This window comes from Melanostigma gelatinosum (assembly GCF_949748355.1).
Source record: "Melanostigma gelatinosum genome assembly, chromosome: 2".
Classification (NCBI taxonomy): Eukaryota; Metazoa; Chordata; class Actinopteri; order Perciformes; family Zoarcidae; genus Melanostigma; species Melanostigma gelatinosum.
Genome location: NC_136635.1, coordinates 32,558,976 through 32,564,564, shown reverse-complemented (window position 1 = coordinate 32,564,564; position 5,589 = coordinate 32,558,976). Strand labels below are relative to the sequence as shown.

The window sequence follows — 5,589 nt, the reverse complement described above, 5'->3', positions numbered from 1 at the left end:
CGCGGACGTCACCTACACTGAAGTATAACTGACAAGTTCGGCTAGCGTTAGCGTCATTAGCTTTGGAAACAAACAACGTTAACGTGGATAAATAAAAAACTCACCATAAAAACAGCATTCACGTCTACAATCAGCTGGAAGTGTGACGGACGCTGTTACATTACAGCGTCAGCTTCTTCTTCTTCTGTTCTTGTATTTCTGTACACATGAGTAGCAGGCAACCAAATGATCATTTTTCATATATATATAATATATATGTATATATATATATATATGTATATATATATATTATATACATATATATTATATACATATATATATAATATATATGTATATATATATATTATATACATATATTATATATATATATATGTATATAATATATATGTATATAATATATATATATACATATATATATATATATACATATATATATATATATGTATATATATATACATATATATATATATATACATATATATTATATACATATATATATAATATATATGTATATAATATATATGTATATATATTATATACATATATATAATATACATATATATTATATATATGTATATTATATATATGTATATAATATATATATATGTATATAATATATATATATTATATACATATATATATAATATATATGTATATAATATATATATATACATATATATATATACATATATATTATATACATATATATATAATATATATGTATATAATATATATATATATAATATATATGTATATAATATATATATATACATATATATATATACATATATATTATATACATATATATATAATATATATGTATATAATATATATGTATATATATATATATATGTATATATATATATTATATACATATATATTATATATATATATATTATATACATATATATTATATATATATGTATATAATATATATGTATACATATATATGTATATAATATATATGTATATATATATTATATACATATATATTATATACATATATATTATATATATATATATACATATATATTATATACATATATATATAATATATATGTATATAATATATATGTATATAATATATATATATATACATTTTCCAGAAATGAAATTGACTGTTTATTGATAAAATAGCCGAGCTTGCTCGTTCAGTGATTGATTTGACACATTGGTTTATGTAGGATGGATTATGTTGGACGTAAGGCGTCTGTCTCCTCGCAGGGCGCTGATGGAGCTGAAGGTGTTGGTGGGGGGCGTGGTCAGAGTGGTGTGTGGCCTATCACTGAGCACTTCCTGCCAGGATGTCGTCATCGCTCTGGCACAATCACTCGGTGAGTCCAATAAACATGTTTCTTTGTAAATGTTTTGGTTTACAAAATGTTGATTGATTTACTTTTTGGCAAATCGATGCGACAACATTCGCTTTCCTGTAACAAAGATGAAATGTCTAAATGGAAGTTAAACATCTTCACTTTACGCTACAGTAACGTCGTCCGTACGGTTCCACTTCATCCCAGTTTTGTTTTGCAGGATGCATTTGTGTTGTGAACACTGCGAGTGAAGACACAAAGCAGAAATTAAAACAGCAGCATGACACCAATGTCACTTGTATTCTTGCTTTTTCTCTCGAGCAACACATTTCTATATTCAGTTACTTCTTCCTACAATACTCTTTGTACGAGAAACCACAGATGCTCTTCCGTGAGCTGAACTCCTCTTCATTCAGCTGCTCGTCGGTTGTTGTGTGTTGTTGTCTGTGTCGTCCGCAGGTCGGACAGGTCGTTACATTCTTATCGTGACGCTACGAGGGAAGGAGAGACAGCTCGTCGCTGACGACTGTCCTCTCCAGCATCTGTCTCAGCTGGGACGGCTGGCCGCGGAGGTCCAGTTCGTCCTGCGGAGGACCGGTCCCAGCGGCAGCGATGGTCAAGACCACCAAGAACCAGAGCCGCACAGTCTGGCTTCCTCAGCACACCCCAAGAGGACTAAACCAAACGGGGCCTGGTCTCCGTCGCCCAGAGCCTCTCCAGAACCCCGAGCTTCCCCCGTCTCTTTCCTCGACCCTCACAACTCCCCCAAGGAGGAGGCGTTCAGGCAGGTCCTGCAGCAGCAGAGGAGGCTGCAGGACCTGGGGATTCAGCTTCAATCTCTGGAGCGAGAGGCCGAGGTGTGGGAGCGGGAGAGGTCAGCTGCCGAAGGTCCCGGTCTGAGTCCTGTCGCCGAAGAGGAACTGGAGGAACTGGAGCAGCGTCTGAGGCAGAGCGAGGCAGATCTGATGCTCAGGAAGAAGTGGCAGGAAGAGTTACAGGCAGAGATGGACAGAGAAGAAGGTAAACGCGTTCAAATCGTGGTCAAGTTCTTCCTCTTTTCTACAACTAGACATGTAACCACTGAACCACTGTTATCCACAGACATGCACGGACGTCTGCAGCAGCTGCACTCATCCATGGACGCCCACGGCCATCAGATGGAGGAGCTGCGAGCTCGTTCTGCACAGCTAGAGCGGGCCGTGCAGCTCGGAGCCCGCAGACGGAGCGCCGGGCAGCCGGAGGAGGCGCTGAGGCCTCTGGAGCAGGAGCTGCACCACCGCCGGCAGCAGGCAGAGGATCTGGAGGCGGCGTTGTCGAGGACACAGAGGGATCTACAGACTAAGGAGGCAAAGCTGCAGGTATGACTCCTCCATCATCCAGTGATCTGTCCAAGGCCTCCGTCACCACGAACGCTGTGACTCAACAGCCCAAAGACACAAATCAATGTGTCGCATCGGTTCCCACTGAAGTCTTTCAAATGGGTCAGAAATATCTCCCGGTGGTCGTTTTTTAAACCAGCTGGTAACGTGTTTGAAGAGGAAAGAGTGCATTTGTTGGGGACTATTTTGTGTGAACGACATTGTGTGTTGATGGTGATGAAGCAACAACAGTGAAGCTCACTGATGAGTTTTTAAAAACTATGTTTTTTATGCGCCGTTCAATTCAGAGATTTTGGTTTATTTTTATTTCATAACTCGTCTTTTTTCAGACGAGAGGAAAGAAAACATTTATTTTAACACTTTTTTTCACATGAATTCACCAAAAGTTACCGTTACATAACGCCTCATTTGCATATAAAAACATAACAGAAAACTTGTAATACATAAAATCATCGTCTTAATGAGAGTCATGAAGTGGTGAAGTTTCATGCTGATATCTATGAGGTCATGTTTTGACCTTTGACTCGAACATGTCAACAAAATGAAACAGTCATTTGAAGCTGACTTCAGATTTATGTTCTAGAAACGTACGACAATGAGTGCATATTTAACAGGATATTACCTCATTTACATATTCAAACAAAACATTTCAGAAACATTGTAAGAGAACATTGAAATCATCTTCACGCAGTCATCAACGGGTGAAGTTTCACATCTGTTCGTCTCAGAGGCAGCAGATCGGCCGTGTGCTCAGGAAGCATTCACTGCTGCTTTTGGTCCTCTCGTGTGATTCGCTGAGTTCGTCCTTCAGTGACGGCTGGTGGAGGACATGAACAGATGTTGGGAGGCTTGATATGTACCTGACGTCTGTGCTGTTGGTAACATATGAGTTCACTTCTTCATCCAGGGCAGACAGGAGATGATTGAGGAGCTGAATAAAGAGCTGAGACAGTGTAAGCTGCAGCAGTTCATCCTGCAGACCGGCGGTCCGGACCAGATAAACCTGCCCGTCACTGACGTCTACCTCAGCAATGCTGCTGTCACGGAGCAGCCACGGGAGGTGTGAACGCTACAGACACCGCGGAGTTAAAGACAATGAAGAAGAGAAGACTTCCTCCAGTTTCAGGATTTTATCTTTTCAGATCAGATGAAGAAGTAACGTTAAAGAATTCATGAAGGAAACAATCATCGTGAACTGAAAGTAAAGTGTGTGTGTGTGTGTGAGAGTGTGTGAGTGTGTGTGTGTGTGTGTGTGTGTGAGTGTGTGTGTGTGAGAGTGTGTGGGTGTGTGTGTGTGTGTGTGTGTGTGTGTGAGAGTGTGTGTGTGAGAGAGTGTGTGTGTGTGTGTGTGTGTGTGTGTGAGAGAGTGTGTGTGTGTGTGTGTGTGTGTGTGTGTGTGAGAGAGAGTGTGTGTGTGTGTGTGTGTGTGTGTGTGTGTGTGTGTGTGTGTGTGTGTGTGTGTGTGTGTGTGTGTGTGTGTGTGTGTGTGTGTGTGTGTGTGAGAGTGTGTGTGTGTGTGTGTGTGTGTCCGATAAGCCAATCATTGCCAGTTTCTTTGTAAAATAACAATGTCTTTGAAACAGATTAAAATGAATTTGAATGCCACTGAAGATGAACACTTGTATGTTGTTGCTTGTTCATATTTCATACCTGAACTTGTCACATGAAGTCTTTTTCTGAACTCGTTGCTCGTTGTTTGTTTCACGGATCAATTCAAGCTCCCATGAGGAGTCTGTCTTTGCTCCACCAGAGGGCGCCACCGCTTGGTCCATGATGAGATCTGCACACATCAGAAGGGCTGAAGGTCTCTTCTTCACACTCTTGACTCAGAGCTCCCAGCTGATGCTTTCAGTGTCTGCTTTCATGCGACCGGAAACAACAGACAGTCCTCACAAGCATTGCATTTTAACATCTGAAGTTACTTCTATGATCAATGGTGGCCAGTTACTTTCCTGTCATTGACGAATTGATTCAGTTTTACATGATGACAACATGAGTGAGTGCTGGCAGGCAGGCCGCGTTCAGAGCATTCCATTTATCGCTTGCTGTCGCCATGAGAAAGAATTTAAACAAATAAATCTCCCACGCCAGCTTTAATTGTTTTGTGTCAAAAAACAGTAAAAATATCGACTTCCTAAAGGTTGACGTCTTCAAATAGTTTCTCCCAAGGATCAATCCAAAACCCCAAAATATTTCATTTCATATCAAATCAGACAGAAAAGCATGAACTTCTCACAGATGAGCAGCTGCAGCTGAGGAATGTCTGACATGCTGTCGTTTTTGGAAACAGTCGTTGAGTAACAACGCGACGTGTCCGTGGGTTGCAGATTCCATCAGCTCCTCGTGATGCAGGTCGTCAAGTGCAATCCAATCCAAACGCTTCCCACCTCCACATGCAGCCGTCAGTCATGTCGTCCTCTCGGTGTGGCGCCTTCACTGACCTGCAGCAGGAAGTCAGGAGGTCAACCGTCTCCAACATGAATGAACTCACCAGCATCACACGCACTGCCTCCAAAACCTTCTCGCCTCCCCACATTCCATCTCTCCGACATGAGCCACAGATCCTCCATCAACACTTCACGTCGCCACCGTCCGGTCGGAGATCCTTCAGAACGGAGAGCTCGCCTCAGCGGCCTTCTGTCCCTGAAGCAAACGTCACGTCGCTGACTCTGCTGTGAGCTGAGATGCTGAGTGTGCGTGAAGACGTTCGCTGTTCTTCTTTTCTTGTGATGTGAACACAAGCCTCCGTCTAGGACAATACATCTGCATGTAAAACCTCAAAGACTGTTTTTATGCATGTCTTGCGCTGCACTGTAGCTGTGTGATTTGACTTTTAGGTTCGTTTCACTTTTTATTTTGCACACGCATCAAATAAGTCAAACAAAACAAGAATCACA

At 40.9% G+C, this 5,589-nt stretch overlaps 1 protein-coding gene across 1 annotated transcript in view; it reads left to right on the top strand.

Moving 5' to 3' along the window:
* Positions 1-3,877, top strand: part of LOC306796006 (ras association domain-containing protein 7-like) — a 5,252-nt gene extending 1,375 nt beyond the window's left edge. Inside the window, exons 2-5 of the mRNA XM_079294767.1 lie at positions 1,225-1,334; positions 1,773-2,333; positions 2,415-2,671; positions 3,600-3,877. Of these exons, the coding sequence (XP_079150893.1) occupies positions 1,232-1,334; positions 1,773-2,333; positions 2,415-2,671; positions 3,600-3,758 (1,080 nt within the window). The 5' untranslated portion in view covers positions 1,225-1,231 and the 3' untranslated portion in view covers positions 3,759-3,877. The remainder of the gene's footprint in view (positions 1-1,224; positions 1,335-1,772; positions 2,334-2,414; positions 2,672-3,599) is intronic.
* The last annotated feature ends 1,712 nt before the right edge of the window (positions 3,878-5,589 follow it).